Source organism: Periplaneta americana, chromosome 13, assembly GCF_040183065.1.
Source record: "Periplaneta americana isolate PAMFEO1 chromosome 13, P.americana_PAMFEO1_priV1, whole genome shotgun sequence".
Lineage (NCBI taxonomy): Eukaryota > Metazoa > Arthropoda > Insecta > Blattodea > Blattidae > Periplaneta > Periplaneta americana.
Window position 1 is genome coordinate 81,253,155 of NC_091129.1, and position 17,892 is coordinate 81,271,046.

The window sequence follows — 17,892 nt, forward strand, 5'->3', positions numbered from 1 at the left end:
TTTCACTCATCTCATAACACTGCTGGCGCCCATGCATACATTTCTGTACGCACGCTGAAGTCTGAGGTGAATTTCAGCAACAGATTTTTCTTCGTTAACAAGAAATGACAGCACGCTGTCGAAACGAACCGTCGTTGTCGACCATTTTGCAAACATTGTCTGTGGCCACATGATAGAAGTTAATGACGTCACAATATGTCAATATATAGTGTAAAGTCTGTAGATTATGATCATATAATCGTTTTTGTTATATAGTTGAAATTGAAATTATAGCAATGTGTTGCTCATGATTTTCAGTACGACCCTCTGTAGTAGAACTAATACTATTCTGACGTGTTATTAGAGAGCTGAAGAAGGGTATCTGTGCGACAGAACTTTTTTATAAGACTGTACGTGGACCCGTGTTGGGCAGTTAGCGGTTTGACGTAGAAGTTGGTTGTGGATTGAAAGACAAATTAATTTAGGTAGAATTTTATTTATTAAAAGACAGGGGTGTTAGAAGTAACATACATTATGGTGTATTGCCCTGTAATTCTTGAAATTTTATGTTGTTTATTCCTGCTATCTTTTCTAACCTAACCACGTTTACTGACTCGATATATGTGTCTGCTTCTATTGAATCGTATTCCGTGTCCACATTTATTGGTTCGCGGTAGACGTGCTCGGTTAGGGCTCTCGGTGCTTCGGCTTTCTTCTTCTCTCTATAAGCCCCACACCGTTCAAATTGGACAATTTCCATTAGGATTTCTTTTTAGCACCTCTTCTATCCGAATGCGTTTCTTACATTTTGATTTGGAGTTAGCTGCAAATATTTCGACATTTCAATTTTATTCATTTATTTTTTTCTAGATTGTCATTTATAATATTTTACTATCCGTTTAGATGCTAACGATTAAGGGTTTTCTGGTTAGATCTCGTTCGTAAGAATCGCCTGAGTCCTATATCACCGACGTGATTCAGCTCGAAATAAAAAATTGGCGGAAGCTCATAACTAATGCTAAAGCATTTTCTATTATTTATTAAAGTACTGTAAGCCTATACTAATTCAGAACTGATTGAAATTGACGTATTGAGAATTGATTCAGAAAGATTGTCGCACAATTTCTATTAAATAAAGGTAAAACTTGTTATATGATCTAGACAGTCAAATTTTATCAATGAAATTTAAAAAGTATGTACAGGGTGATTCACGAGGATTTTGAGCAAAAAATGTCATACAAGCATTTGTCCTAATCTCAATATTTTCAGAGTTACATTAATTTGAAGTTGTTAGTAAAATACCTCTTTTCTTTGGTTTTAAGTGTAAAAGAATATTACGAATAGATACTGAACTATTCATAAGTATCATTTCTTCAATTGGCTAGTGTTCCGAAACTTAAAAATGTGTTGTTAATTGCTTTGTACAGATTTTGTTTTCCAATTTTTAATTAAAAATTGCATTATTCTTAAGCACTTATCACAAAAATTGTTACAAATCATACGACTTTAGGAACTTGATTCTTTACAGTTTAATTATACATCCTAATGTACAGTCTTCAAGAATTTACAAGAGTGGCGTGATGTGTAACAATTGTTGTGATAAATAAATAATCCGTGGCGCTACAGCCCATGAAGGGTCTAGACCGACCAGCCGGCTGCTGGCTTCACGCCCACATGACGAAGCAGAGGTGGACGATCATCCAATCAGAATGGAGGTATCGTGTGGTTAGCACGATGATCCCCCCAGCCGTTATAGCTGGTATTCGCAACCGGATTTCGCTACCTATCGTAGCTCCCCAAGTACATCGCGATGCTGGGTGAACACCGGTCCCATACACTGGCCGAAATTTCATGAGAAAATTTCTTCTCCCATGAGGACTCGAAGCAGCGCGCATTCCGTAATGCGAGTCCTAGGCTGGATGGCTTAGACCGCGACGCCACGGCGCGGGACGTTGTGATAAATACGTAAGAAAAATATAATTTTTGTAGTTGAAAATCGAAAAAAATTCTGTACGGAGAAACTATGGAATCCAGAACACATTTTTAGCATCAGAATACTAGCCAATTAAAGAAATGATAGGCCTACTCCTGAATAACTCATTCTTTATCTGTAATATTCTTTTATCCTTAAAGCTAAAAAATAATGGTAATTTACAAACAACTTTAAAATTAGTTTAACTCTGAAAATATTGAGATTAGGACACATGTTTATATGACATTTTTTGCGCAGAACGTCTTTCAAAATAAGCTCCTTAAGTGACGGTAAATCCTCGTGAATCACCCTGTATTTTATGACACAGGAACAGATCTAAGGTAGACTGGGGCAAAAGTGCGCAATTAATTTTTTTGTATACCTGCTGCTTTTCTAGTTACATGTCAATTAAAATTCTACACAACATACCTCTAGATATCTCTGACTGAGGTTGTGGCTGATATGTATATATATATATATATATATATATATATATATTATCAGACAGTACATCTCAATTGACGATAGTGTCAGAGGAAAAACAATTGTTTGTATGCATCTCAAGCCTAACAGGCTTGGAGCTCACATATTTAGTTTCTTGCAGCCCCGAACCCCTTGCAAGGACGCGTTTTGCGTACCTTTTAAATTTGTCCTCCCAATTCACCTCTTTCAATTCAATTCAATCTCAAGCCTGATTAGTAGAATATGTAGCTAATCGGCGATGTATGCATTGGAGGGGGAAAGGAACTGGCCACTCTACCACGTTATCTCCTGGCCTAAGTGCCTTATGAGTTATACCTTATTGGTGTTACTTATGAGGTTCAAACCTGTTTTTGGACAGTTGACTAAACAACAATATCTCTAGTATCATTCATTGTCATAAAAATAATAATGTCACAAATAGAGCAAGTGGATCTTTGCTCCTAGCCTGGGGTAAACATTCTATTGCCATGGGTCAAAATTCCACATATGCAGAAAAGATAATAATTAGTAGACCAGAGTTGAATTGCATTATTTATATGTCAGGTAGTGACAGTCATAACTTGTATAACGTTTTATATCGTTCGTCGTCGTCATCATCATCATTATCATCATCAACAACAACATCGTCTCCATCATATGACAAAACAAGAGACTAGCATGACACAAATTTACATGAAAAAACATTTTAACACTAGGAAACACTTGAAAAATTAAGTAAATAACTGTGAAAAATAAAAAACAAACAAATTAAACGTCAAAGTCATGTGTCAGAAAATACTTTGCTAAAACGTCCCAATGATGCCACTGCATAGCTTTCTTTAAATCTTTTACTTAATGTGGATTCATTACAGCCAACTCTTTCAGTTGCACATCTAATGGATCCATTTTCTATTAGTTGCTTAGCCTTCTTTAACGTTTTAAAAGACCACGACTTTGTGGACGTTTCTCTCGTAGTTTGTGGAACACGAAGTTAAAGCTAATTTTATTAATAATGAATCGCTGTAAAATAGTTAACTTTGAATGAAAACCCATTAAATATGGTCAATAAACCTATGTGTTCAGTATGGAAAACGAGAGGGGGAAAAGAGGAACGTGCTGGAGCAAAGGTACAGGCCAGTTACTTTATGGTGACAGCTCTGGCCTGGAGACGCAGTGGTTTGGGCGAGTTCACTGTTTGTTCGAAGGGGTGTTCCTTTTAGTCTTCCCCTCGCTGCGCTAGCGTTCACATCTCGGGAGCGCTATTGTGGGCGTACAGTCGCGCTAAGGACGTACTACACCACCACTGCCTTGTATATTGCAATTTAGTGTGTTTGTTACGTACATTTCATTTAGTTACTTAAATAGTTGTAGTGCTTCTGTTTCGTATTGTTTAGTATGTAGTATTTATTGTCTAGATTCACTGCTATTTTCTGTTTGTGAAAATGCTGCCTGTTAGAAGCAAACTGAAAGGTCGGGTATTGCATTCGCAGTCGCGAGAAGTCGTGAGCAACGTGTAGCGCTTTATGAAGATAACGTCGGAAGAAAAAACGTAACAAATGTTGGAAAACTTGTAGCAGAGTTTACCGCTGTCTGAGAGCTGTGTTAGCCAAATAATAAGGAAGACTAAAGACATTGATAATCGGCGCCAAAATCAACTGTGGACAACTTTAATGAAGCTGTCATAAGACGAACCAAAGTACGAGTTCTATATTTCACAGAAATAGTGGCCCACACTTAAAAAAATGTATATATTATTGAAATTGAAAGACTGTCAACTTTCAGGGAGGTATCTCGACTTTGAGGAAAGTTATTTTGAATTTAGGATTTCATTGAAAAAAAAAACACAAAATAATCGCCAAATTCTGGTCGAGCCTCACAGCATTAGGGCCAAAAGTTTGCAGTATTTGAGGAAAATATAGAAGTACAGAGAAGAAGGCCGCTCCATCTTTTACATGGACGATGATGATGATGATGGTGGGAAAGGTAACAGTGAAGCACTGATGAACATTACCGATATTTCCGCATGAGTATATGTCATTGTTAATTAGTGATTAACTGTTAAATGTAATGATTCGATTGCTGCTCAGTGTATTTCCACATTAGTGTTTATTAGTGATTTTATTGTTCCGAACTGCTGCTCATTGTATTTCCACATAGGTTTACTTCTTTATTGTTTATTATTGTTCCGAACTCCTGCTAATTGTATTTCCATTAGTTTACTACTTTAATGTTTATTAGTGATTATTGTTCCAAACTGCAGCTCATTGTATTTCCACATTAGTTTATTCTTTAGTGTTTATTATTGTTCCGAACTCCTGCGCATTGTATTTCCATTAGTTTACTACTTTAGTGTTTATTAGTGACTATTGTCCCGGAGTATGAAGTGAACACAGTGACAGGAGCTCAAAATTATGCAGACGCTGCAACGTGAGACTTCATTTCTAATATGACTGTATTTCCCTCCCTCCATTCGCTCCGCCTCGGATCGGTCTCCCTCCCACAGTCGAACCTTCTCCTCTCTCGCGTCGACGAGCTGTCACCATAAAGTAACTGGACTGTACGCACGCGCATCTTTACCCCACCTAGTTCGTAGGATCTTTGCCCCATTGATATTTCTTTGGGAGTTTGTTATAGTCGAGAGATAGCCATCAATTACGAGATAAATATTTAGATCCAATGTTTTAAAAAAGTAACATATCTCATATTTACAAATCACAAACCACTGACATAACACGTCTGACACTTTCTACCATGAGACCTCTTAACTGGAGATGCAGTACTGACACATCACACTCAGAAGTAGGGAAAAAACAGTTTTGGATCGTTATCTCGTGCGCACTTTTGCCCCTGCGTACTCTATGTGGTTAAGCTATGTAGTTCATGAAAATGATTATGATTATGATGAAATACTTTAACTTTTCTACGAATATTTTAGCGAACAAATGACAGACTGAATTAAATAGTGTTTAAACATCTAGACTATTTCGAAAATAAGGTAACTTTAGTGCATGTGATAAAGGCTTCATAATCTGTGATTTCCGACAACAAAGCTGGGATTTAAATCTGTACTAAACAGATGATCATCGCTCTCGCCTCATTTCCATGGCTTTTACTATTTAACACTGCAATTTAGGTAAAGGAATAATCTCTATTGAATTGTTTTGAATTTCAGTTAATCGGTTTTCAATTAAATGACGGGAGATGCCATGAGAGACCGTTGCTTTCAACGACATTTACAAATTACTCTCAACATTCAGAATTGATGGTAATTATAATAGTGGTAATAATGATTGTGATCATTTCTCTAAGTAATAATGGTATTATCGCAATTGTAGTACTAGTGAAATATTTTTAAAAGATACACCACAGCTAATATAATTTATCCACCAAATAACTGGATGTAGCCACTCAAGATAAAAATGAAGGCGCCATTTTTTAAATATAAAGAGGCATAACCGTACGCTTCGCTGCACTTGCTATAGATACATATCATCATCTGAAATCTATGATATTTTCAAATACAGTTTTGTTATTACTTAGTAAATAATTAATTAGGCTATTGTAAGTTGTAATTCGTTTGCTTCTTAATTATTTTCAAATTTTTATTTAGTTAGATCTAACTTATTTTGCATATAAATTTTCATATAAATTTATTCAACTATTATCGAGTGAAAACATAACAAATATATAGACAGATATACGCACAAACAGACAGACAGAGAAACAGACAATAATGTACAAATAAAATAAATATTTAAAAAATGCGTTTTTCGGTTTCAAATTAGTTCACTATACATGTTAAAACCAATTATTTTTGTAAAAGCGTAAATTAGCATAAAAATTTCGGTTACAGTTTTTTTTATTACTTTAGATTATTCGCATAACATCTTTATTAATTAACAAAACTCAATAAGATTAATACATAAATAACATAGAACGTTATTTTAACAATAAATTACATAAACAACAAAATGAGCATACACAAGATGAAACAATTACAATGTTCAGATTTACAGAAATATTTAATAAATTTTAAAGAATGAAAAGCTCGTCTAAAAGGCTGGATTGTGGAAGAGTGCCTAAAACGTTCATTGCATTTCCGCGTTGAATAGCTATACTTAAGCGTTGACGCAAATAATTGGTGCATCGACGATCACCAGTTATGGAGATCAAAGTTTGGCCGAGTTTCGAGTTACGGCACTATTTTACTGGGAGAGTGATTTGTAAAGATGTGATATTTCCTAGTAAAATACTGCTCTGAAAATATTTAAATAAATTGGTACCAAAACCATATATAATTTATAATTTTATTATTAGAATTTCATACCTCCAGCAATAAAATAGTTATGGAAATTGTTTACGAAAACAATATGTGATTTTCGACATACGACAGTACTTTACTAGAGGTGCGAATGTTGCCGTTATTATTATTTCTGGAGTTTGAAGTTTAACCTTATGAGTCCCATCTAATAATAATAATTTATTTTATTTATTTATATTTAATGTGCTGTACGACAGGAAGTGGCCAATTACAGTTCAGCACAAAGAATATAACAAAAACATCATACAAAAATAATTATTACACATAAATACAATTACAATTAATTACAATAATGACGATGAATGGATAAATAATGGATGACCTTAAAATACATAACTAAGAATAGTATGAGACAATGATAATTGAGTATAATGCCTAAAAGAATACATACTGATAAATCGTTGCCAAGAGCAAACTAAGCCTATGCATTGAAGGGATCGAATTCGCAGCCATGCTTGTTGGTATTTTTAATGCGTCTGGAGACTGGTGAAAGAAATTTCGAATTTCTAATATAGAAACGTTTGTGGGCTCTCATATCTTTTGTTGGAATACGTAAGGTAATATTGTTTAAGAAAGAGTCACAGGATATAGGCCTATCACATTTGAGGACTTTACAAAAGAACAGATAATCTAGCTCATGGCGTCTAGCATATAGATTTTCACAATTAAAATATTCACATTTTCTCTCATAACTGTACCCGGAATTAATGGGCAGAAATCTGAATGAACATAAAGATATAAATTTTCTTTGTATAATAATTAATGCCATATGGCAATTTCGGTATCGATTTGTACAGTAACAAAAATGTGTTAAAAAACCCAAAAATCTTCACTCTGACACATTATTATTATTATTATTATTATTATTATTATTATTATTATTATTATTATTATTGAACACAAGTTCCTAATCAACACGCAAACGCTCTGCCCCATGAGCTACGCCGTTCGCTTCAAGGTTGTTAAATTAATAACTGGACATGTTACCGCTTCATCAACAGGGGAGAATTTCTTTTTGAATTTCATGTATTGAGTCGAGCTTGTGAAATAAGTTTTGAGAAGAAATATTTTGGAAAAAAAAAGTTTGATCTATAAGCTTCTGTCTTGGGAAGTTAACAGCAATATTTAATGAAGTAATAATAACATGAATATTTCAACGCTATGTCTTTTCCGATCGCTCGAATCCACTGAGGTATACAAAAGAAGGAGAAAGTTTTCATGCCAGGTGTAGGGGAAACTTTTGTTACGAGTTGCAACTCAAATCTAATTCGCCTGGCGATTACGTCAAGTATTTGAAGTGGAGGGCTGTGGGGAGGGGTCCAATGTTTCGGAGATGCTTAGCTTCCCCGTCTTGCTTGTAATCTTACAAGAAATTTATCTCGACTCGCAAGAAACCCGCAGCTAAAGCCTCAGACCCATTCTTTGTTTTTAGGCGAGATTCTCCTCGCAGCCGAGATAAGCGCGGAGGAAACACTTCAGCGACAAAAAGTATTTCCACATGTGTCGCCTCGCCTGCCTCGCTGGGTGCCGCCACAAGCTAACGCGGCTAATTTAGAGCCCTCGGCGTTAGTTCTGGAACTGCTTTATGGACTGATTTCAGAAAACAATCAGTCGGCAAGTCAGTGAATCCGTCACTCGTAGTTTTTAATTGCCACACATTCACAAACTCATTCAAAAGTTTTATTACTCTTTCACTTACTATTCAGTCACATATCGTATAAACTCGACCAGTAAATCACAGTCATGGAGTCACACTCAAACTCTGAGTCGCCTAATCTCTCATCTCATTTAAAGTGTGCATACTTATAGCACGAATGACAGTACAGGCTCTTGCGAAGAATCGTGTGTACAATCTAAATGGGTTTGTATCCATTACCTATAACAAATAAATCCTTTCCTTGATACATTTTATTTACATTCGATTATTGCGAAGTTTTGTTCTGTGATCTCAGGATTGAGTCCTCTCAGAAACTACAGCGTGTTCATAACGCATGCGTCCGCTTCATTTGTAATGTTCGATGCTATGATCATATCTCACCTTCTTTCGATAAGTTATCATGGCTTAGGTTACATGAGACGAGAAATCTGCACTCGCTTTCTCTCTCGTATCGAATTATACACACTTCATCCCCCTCTTATTTATTCGCCAGTTTTCATACTCTCTCTCGCTCTCATAATATTAATACTCGATCACAACGCGATAACACGTTAGAAATTCCACTTCACACATCAGCTCTGTATTCCTCATCTTTCACTGTTGCTACCTCTCATCACTGGAACTCTCTGCCGCCTGAAGTCAAGGACTGCCGAACAATGAAATCTTTCAAATCCAAGTTATAAAATTATCTTATGATGAGTTGCCAAACTAACTTACTATTATTACAAGTGTTGTATTCACTACATTATATATATATATATATATATATATATATATATATATATATATATATATATATATATATATATATATATATATATATATATATATATATAATTTTTTTCTAGTGATATTTAACTTATTTTATTTTTGTTTGTTTTCATATTTCCCGATAATGGTATGTATATAATGTGATAACTTGAGCTATATATAGGCCTAATCATAATTTTCCTTACTGTGTGCACCTAAAAATATTGTGTTCATTGCATGCTTTGTACTTCACAATTTTATTATTATTATTATTATTATTATTATTATTATTATTATTAGTATTATTATCATCATCATCATCATCATCATCAATATTAATATTGTCTTTAATTTTTACACTTTGTATGTCTCATTTATTTTGACCTGCTCTTCAGATTTTATTATGCATTTTCCTTTGTTTCTATATGTTATATATTATGTCTGATTTCTATTTACTTGTTGTTTATATTATATTTCTATTATTATTTTATTCAGTTTTGTGTGTAAAATTGTAGTGTACTTTGTAAATTTGTAGTGTTTTTTATAACACAGCTTTACTCCTGGTTGAATGGTAGAGAAGGACGTATGGTCTTATTAACACTGCCGGGTTAAATAAACCATTATTATTATTATTGTTATTATTATTATTTTTATTGTTATTATTATTACATTTCTTTATTCATTTCTTCATACATTCATTCATTCCTTCCCTAATACATTCCATCATTCCTTCCTTTCTTCCTTCATACATTCCTTCCTTCATTCATGCCTTCAAATATTCCTCAATTTTTTCCGTCATAAATTCCTTCAATGATTTCCTGATCCATTCATTCATACATTCATTAAATTGATCATCTAGTGACTAAATTACTCACAGTCCACTCAGCCAATGATTCAGTTAAAAATATTTCGTTCAATAAAACAATCAGTTACTTACTTACTTATAAAGAAAACCCTTAATGAACTCATTTCGAAATATCCCCTTAAACTGCGTGAAAATTAGGAAGCGGTAGTGTAAATTCACTGAAGCTCAGACTTTCGGTATGTAAATTGCACTGATTATGTATGTGGCAAATTCTACTGAGTTCTAACTATGAGAATACAATTCAAAATTATTTCGATTTTTTGTATTAATTTTATTAATACTGTGACAGCGACGTGAGGTTCGAACTCACGACCAGCGTCCCGCAAGAGAGCAGACCGCGCGTGAGCCGACCCAGGCTCCACGGAGCACTGAGGGACGGCGCGCGGCGGAGAGAAGAGAGGGGAAAGGGCCTACGCAGCGAGGGAAATTGCGCGCGCATCTGGTGCTGGTAGAGATGAGAGGGCTCTGGATTGTTCTGGAGTGCTATCTCTGGAGACGCGTCGAACTTTCGAGGCTGCGTCGTTGTTGCTATAAAAGAAGAAACGCCAGCGAACTCGAACAGTTTCAGTTGATTAGTCAGCCAGTCAGTGAGTAAGCCAGAGCAAGCAAGCCAGTCTTGTGTACCGGAGTTCGGCTCGAGTGTGCGTCCGCAACTGTGATAGCATCCGAAGGCCTGAGTTCGAGTGCAGTGGACCGCAGTTGGAGGGACCTGAGTTCGAGTGCAGTGGACCGCAGTTGGAGGGACCTGAGTTCGAATACAGTGAACTGTCTCTGAAGGTCTGTGGTTCGAGATACTGTGAACTCGAGTGACTGAGCTAGAAGAACTGTGAACTGAGAACTGATAGTTCTGATTTGTAAATAGTGCTTTGTAAATATTAGTTAAGATTAACAGTTCATTGTTGTTCGTAATAGTCCAAGTAAATTGACATTTCCGTCAGTGGAGTGCTATAACGAATACTGTGTTGAGTGAAAATCCTATTGTTGACGAGAGCGTTTAAGGTGAATTGTAGAAAGGAATTATTGTTGGAAGAATAAAATTCCATTGTTGAGTTGAAATAAATTCACAATACAATATAATACATTTGTCTTATTTTAAGAACATTAAAGTCTAAAAACAATTTTTGAGATGGAAAATCAATTGGTTTATGAAGACATTTTAATTATCTTCTTCTATAATAAATAAAGTGGATTAAAATTGGTTTTAAATAAACTACCCTATCCTATAATTCCATACGTAATTACCGATTGAAATAAAGTTAAGTATATTGTATGTAATAAACTTATTGACAAGTAATTCCTCAATAAATCAAAATAATATATTACTTTACGTTAATTATAACAAAGGTAATTAATGTGTTAATTCCATTTTAAATGCCTGTCGAAATTCCATTTTAAATGACTGTCAAAATTCCATTTTAAATGACTGTCGAATTCCATTTCAAATGACCTTCGAAGATGAATCCGTATTTCACTCATATTGGCCTATAATGTGGAATGTGACACTTCTGTGCATCGAAATTATTTAGTCCTTTTAACAACTTAGACAGCATTCAGTGACTACAACGCTAGAACTACAATGTATCGGTATGTCTGTCATTACATTTCCTTGTAGTCTGTGCGTCAGTGGCTAACCATGGTAATATCTTTGAAAAATATTGGAGTTCAAGAGGTCAAATGACTTTATTATCAAATGCCTGGCATTATAAAACACCAACAACATTTCCTAGTAGTAAACGAGGAAAATACCTGTCTTAATTATTTGCGATTTTAAATTCTACAAAGATAGCGAGCTTATGTCTGATAAAGTGGAATTGAGATGCACATTCCGAAAATGCAATGGAAAATTGCACACATTTGGAAATAAGATAATAATATATTGTTAGAAACGTGTTTGTTCATAACTATGATGATATGAATAAAGTAGAAATCAAAATTGTGTTATTGCAAAACGTGAAGCAACGAAAGATAAATAATTTTATTTATACGGCCGAGCAAAATGATTCTTATAATTGTAAAAGAAACGCCGTCTATGATAATCTTGGCAATAATAATTTAATTCGAACAAACGAAAAATGCCTATAATTCATAAAGGGTGAAAGAAAACCAAATTGACAAATGTGGCAATGAAACTCATGATTCTTATTCATAATGTTATTACAACAAAGGAGAAGATTTTGTGCTGCATAATGACAAATATAGTTGTATTATAATTGTAATTTTTCTTACGAACTTGTAAATTTGAATAGGGTAAAGTAGCCTAATTCCGTGATACTCCTAATTCCGTGATACGTTATTTTCACTGAATGTCGCGGGATTGGGTATCTTGCTACGAAGTTCACCGATGTCTCAAAAGTAGGCGAGAGATGCAATCTTTCGAGAAAGATGTCTGGCGCTATGGTCGAACGGCAAAGCTTTGATTGATATTCAATTTAAAAAAAAAGTATCATGGGATTAGGAATATCACGGAAATACGTAACTTTACCCTAACAAGCTTTTTTGACGTATATTGCCGAAACGTCTGGATATTCTGCAAGATTCTGCTCCCAGTTATTTATTATACTAGTCTTCATGATAAATAGAAGGTTTTATGATTTGCCATGTAAACTGCAGCAAGAGGATGAGAAGTCTAACATGAAACTGGATGATCGAGAAATGTTTGCACATACTATACTAAAACGTGATACTTTGAATAGATAATTCTGTGGTTATTAAATTCAATATTGGTCAAACGATATTAGGTGTACTGTTTAATGAATTTGAAGCGATCAACTTTTTCTTCTCTATAATCAGAATTTTGTCTTAGATCGTAGTTTCGATTCTGTATGTGTATGAATTTTTTTTACAAGTAGTGAGATAAATTTAAACTGAAGTCAAAATTCGAATGGAAACATTCACACCCATTGTCTGTCCGATCGGTGTTTCTCGAAAAAATGACTAATTTTCATCAATTTAATTATTAACTAAGTAAAAAGAAAATTTCATAACGCTCTCATTTTCAGATTGTAAGGGCATCAGATCAAACTTAAAGTCAATTCCTACTTCAGGCGGCCCTAAGTAAATGACCCAGAACACATAGTGTAACCATTGACCCGAAACAGATATCTTACATTCACATGCCAATCCTAATTTCTTAATTTTTTATATAATCATTTATTTAAATTAAATCTATACAGAACAGTTTCAGTATTTGCCCACACGACTTTCACAGAAAAATGTATAGCTATTTCGAAAACTGAAATTATTATGGTGGGCTCAAGTTTCATATTAAACTGTTCTTCACATTTGCGAAAAACAACACGAAATGCTTCTTCATAAGAATGTATATTTTACTTCGAAGTAGGCCTAATATTAGCTTACTCACATGCCACTTTAAGAATTTACAGTAGAGCAAAGAATTTTCATTTTAGAGACTTATCTGAAAAAGAGTGATTGCGGAAAGGTAAAATGACGATTTGCAATAAAATTCTCTAATATTACCGTTCCATATAGGCTAGCAACAGCAGCAAAAAACCACTTCTAAAATGTAAATTTAAACACTCCACTAACACAATCAGAAGAATAATACACAATCTCATATCAATACAACTAACCGTACAGGGAGAATGAACTGGACTGCCGAGCGTGCGGTAGAGACGGTTTGTAGCGCGTCGCATGGTCTTCGTGCCGCTCGCAGGCAGCTCGGTTGACCTACATTATGTAAGCGAACACTTTCAGCGTATTCCGAATCTCACCGGACCGGTGGACAACAATGACGTCATGCTGCAGCAAAATAGGAACAAAATTTCTGGAAGGTTCGATGGCTATCATGGCTCCTGTACAAGTTGTCTGTGCTACGCTAGCAAGATTTTGAGAAATTTCCGTACTGTCATTTCGTTTAAAGAAAGGGGAGCATAAACAATTTATTTCTTGAACCAGTAGTAATAACTGGTCCGTTGACATGTTCACTCATAAGTCGTTAACATATTGTTTTTACGTTGTGCTCATTACAAACAATACAGCAGAACACACCGCCATGACATAACAGTGCACGATATCATTCGTCTGCTAAATCCCGCCCTATATAAGAACCAATCAGATTCACTGATGGCTGCTGATGGAGACTGCCACCACCTCTGCAAGCTGATGGAACCGGTGCGACACCGGTGTAGCATCAGTGACGTCATCGTTGAAATTCGGAACACCGTGATGCCATCAGATTTCTCACCGCTGAGATTCGAAATACACTCTTTGTTGGTAGATAATATGCAGGGACTAAGAGGAAGATGGAAAATAGGGAACATTGGAGAATTCTGAGTTTGCAGTAAAAGACAAATATTATAAATGAAAGAAAGTAGATAACTTACACTTTTCTATGGTAACCGCTATCGCTTTTGTTTAGTACGAAGGTCCAATGTTAGCTATACATCAATACCCCTTGGCTTAGGAGGCCTTTATGTTACAATAAAGTCGCATTTCAACTTTATTTCTATATAATACTATTATCAGAATATGTTGCTGTTGTTTTCTAGTGGCAGGCGTTTGACAATAAAGTAATTTGACCTCTTGCACTCCAATATTTTTCCATGATATTAACTTGGTCAACCAATGAAGCACAGATTTTGAGGTGTTCCGAATCCATTGCTTGGTGTAAGTTGCACTATGGGCAGTTAGGGGACTGATATATTCCAATTCTAGCTATCATAATGTGAAAACTGTCCTGGTACTTCACATTTAATAGAATAGGCCTATATGGCTAATCTAATGGCAAGTTGTAGCCGATTTAAGTGAACACCATTTTTTTCATCAAAATATTATACATAATAAAACTGCTCAGCACAAGAAGGTTTCAGTCACTACATAATTATTTCGGGAATGAAGTAACATAATTATTTGCGTTGTTTCAGCGTTTCGCTATCTCGAAGACAAGTGTTAAGGATTTGAAAGCTATAGGCAGATGTCCGAAGTTCATGCATTTTACACACCTTCAGTATGCCTGACAATCGCATTACTTTAGTGGTATCTATGACTCTAATACGCTATACCAACTTCAGATCAATCACATCGATGTAGTCATTCTTAATTCAGATGCACGAAATAACGAGAAATTAAAATTGGATCGTCAATTTTAATTAATTTTGCTACCAATGCATGTTTGCTTCCATTCATTTCAGTTTATACTCACGCCAGTTTATATTTAGGAATTATATTACCATCACGACACAGGAATCCAGAGAAAGCACAGATTAATGGCAATGTTATGTAAGAGATGAATTTTGCATCCTTTCGAAGTCGTGAATGCGTTCATCCTTCATAGTAACTACAGACAAAATAGGGTAAATTAAACTTCAACAGTGAATTTCATAACGTAAGAGCTTTGTCTAGTATTGGGTTAATCCAAGTTAAATTCAAAACTCTTGGCTAAATATAAACACGTCTATGTCAATTAACTGACCACTCTAGACTCAGTCTTCTTGGAATTAGCTAACGATTTCTCAGTAAGAGTACCTACCTTCGTTATATGGAAGATTATATTACATTAATTTATATGGTCAGAAGACCATTGTGGGACAAATTTTCTCCAGCTAATCATACTTAGTGTGTGCGTGTGTGTGTATGTATATAAACTTTCTCTACAATAATCGTATATACTGTATATTAACTTTTCAATAATCGTAATAAAATCAACCTTCGTTCTCCTGATAATCTCCTGGTCCAGAAGAATGAATTAATGGATTGGTTTGGATTTCAGTTTGAGAGATTTATACACTTCTCGTCTTTTAGGCTACTTCTCACGTCGTTCAGAATGTATGTTTCGATTAGGCTTATTTTTATATGTATATATCCGATGTCCGCTGGTTTGGTTGATCGGAAATAGCCTAAATTGGTCGAAGTAGACGCCGCGTGTCAAGTTAACTGATAACAGGTTTGGTACGTAGTTGAGTTTTGTGTGGCGCTAGTTTACATGTTTATTTCTCTGTAAGTGTTTCATTTTACAATAAACCTATTGTGTTACGTAGTGAGAATGTGATAAAATTTAGAGCAAAAAGTATTTATTTAAGGCAGATAGGCCTATGTTACTAAGAAAGGCATTTTAAAAGAATGGAGAAAGAATGCATCCCTAAACAAATCCTGCAATTTGTATACGTCACGGAAAAAGACATTATAGTCGCCAGGCTAAGAGGCAGACTAATTGCAGATCACAACAGACCACTTATTTATTATTATATGTTATTATTGTTGTTATTATAATTACTTTATTATTATTATTATTATTATTATTATTATTATTATTATTATTATTAGTACACTTATTTATTATTATAAGGTATTAATATAATTATTATTATTATTATTATTAGTACACTTATTTATTATTATATGTTATTAATATCATCATTATTATTATTATTATCGTTGCCTAGATCGATATACTGAAAGGGAATATAGAGCCCATAATTTCACGTCCATCTTATCAGACTTCAAATGTTACGCTAACTCTCGGATAGCCTCAATCTTACCCACTTACACCAGTTGACTGTCCTAAGGTTCGCTGCGTATCACACACATCTCCAAATGTCCCTAGATCAGCCCGTCATGCACCTCACTAAGAAGTCATGGAAGAAATCGGCCGGAATGATAAGGTCTATGATCAAGGAAACACGAGAACACCGAGAAAACTCCAACTGCGACCTTGTGTGCCACAGGTGTCACTGTGGGTTTTTCAAATGAAAAATCTCAGGAGTGAACAGAACTCGAATCCCGGACAGCCCCCGTTACTGGCTTATGGTGTAGACTACTGCCACTACAGAGGCTGAAATTGCTTCATGGTGGATGAATATTGCGTCCATTTAGATATAGCTTATTGATTCATCCTTTGCGAAAGCTTTACAGGAAAGATTTAACATCCTTGTCTGACACTTTACATCGGAAGTGACGTAACAAACCGCCCTCTATTAATCCTGAGTAGAATAAAGGGATGCACTGTTAACCCTACTTATAATCGCATAAGCCCCGTAGTCGGGGAGTCCCCTGGTCCATGTTCCATGACCTACCACACAAAAGGGAGAGAGAAGGAGATGCGGTTACAGGAGGCAGTGCTAAAGTTAGCTAGCTATTAGAGTTAAGTGTACTCCGGGGCAACTTGGGGATTTGAAGGCAAGGCCGTTAGGATTACGGTCTAGACACCAGCGTTTGAATCGGATCACTTCACCCTTTATATAGCTTGCATCATCAGAATTTTAATGCAGATGGTTTTCAAACTTCTACCTCTATGAATATATTTTTATGTTGAAATCCTTTTAGGTTTAAACATGTCATAAGAAATCAATTCTTCTTTCTTATATTCTTTTCCTCATTTCTATTTCTTCTGGATGCGGTTTTGTTCCCGAGGATCAGAGGCACATCTCAGTAGTAGACAGTTCAAGAACCTATTCTGCCATATGGGATTTGTAGACGAGGAAATTTTCTGTGAAAGAATTCGAGTTATTCTCGGATTATCCCCGTTTCTACTGTCAATCAAGTTTGTTTTCTTCAATTCTTCATACAATGTCAATATTCCTCCGTATAAGTTGCTGAAACATCAATTTTCCAGCCCTCTAGCGGTGTCTTAGGTGACTAATGGATTTATTCACATTTCTTCTACAAAACTCACCGATGCTAAAGTTAATTTGTTATAAACAAAGCATTTGACGTTGTATTTCATATGTGCAGTTAGGATAACAAAAAATACATATTTTATAAGTTATTTAACAATGCCGTTTCAACTACTAAAAGACGCAGGTAATCAAGACCTGGAGGGTTCCGATCCAATACAGATACCAGTTTCGAAACAATTGTCTTAGTCGCTAACAACTATACCACAGTGATGCCTATAATAATAATAATAATAATAATAATAATAATAATAA

At 35.1% G+C, this 17,892-nt stretch overlaps 1 protein-coding gene across 1 annotated transcript in view; it reads left to right on the plus strand.

Annotated features, from left to right (window-relative positions):
* LOC138711635 (cell adhesion molecule DSCAML1-like) overlaps window positions 1–17,892 on the plus strand; it is a 719,252-nt gene that overhangs the window by 25,569 nt on the left and 675,791 nt on the right. Inside the window, exon 2 of the mRNA XM_069842766.1 lies at window positions 8,167–8,352. Coding sequence (XP_069698867.1) covers window positions 8,167–8,352 — 186 coding nt within the window. The remainder of the gene's footprint in view (window positions 1–8,166; window positions 8,353–17,892) is intronic.